Source organism: Plasmopara halstedii (assembly GCF_900000015.1).
Source record: "Plasmopara halstedii genome assembly, contig: Scaffold_658, whole genome shotgun sequence".
Taxonomy (NCBI): domain Eukaryota; phylum Oomycota; class Peronosporomycetes; order Peronosporales; family Peronosporaceae; genus Plasmopara; species Plasmopara halstedii.
The window spans coordinates 1,487,648-1,488,063 of NW_020187575.1; the positions used below are offsets into that span (position 1 = coordinate 1,487,648).

The 416-nt window shown below is 45.0% G+C and overlaps 1 protein-coding gene across 1 annotated transcript; it reads right to left on the reverse strand.

The window, feature by feature from the left end:
- Positions 1-22: 22 nt before the first annotated feature.
- Positions 23-364, reverse strand: PHALS_13467 (uncharacterized protein; the record flags this gene model as incomplete). The annotated part of the gene is made up of 1 exon (XM_024729229.1): positions 23-364. The coding sequence occupies one exon, from the start codon at positions 362-364 to the stop codon at positions 23-25; it is 342 nt and encodes a 113-aa protein (XP_024579627.1).
- Positions 365-416: the final 52 nt, after the last annotated feature.

Sequence of the window (416 nt, forward strand, 5' to 3'; positions counted from 1 at the left end):
AATCCTCGGCACGGCTTCTTCGCTAGGTTGCACGGTCAACGGCGAGGCCCCGACGGAGATCCAACGCCTCATCAGCGAAGGTGAGCTGGACATTCCAGACAATTAAAAGTTGGAAGTGGGTCATGTCTACAAGACAATTCGAACAAAGCATAGCGTGTAAAGTTTGACTAGCGAGAACGGCTGGAAATACGATCATGGAATTCTTTGGTTGAGCCATAATTGGGGTGTTTTGATGTTGATACATTGCAATTGTTGTGTTGATTTGACAGGTGACGTATATGGAACGGCAAAAGGTGCGATAAGAAGTCATAGTACAGTTTGTTGAGATGAGAATTTGGTGTGCCGATGATCGCCATAATTTCATACTTTAATATACTCTGACTCGGAATGAGGACAAAGTCTGCAGTTGAGGCACA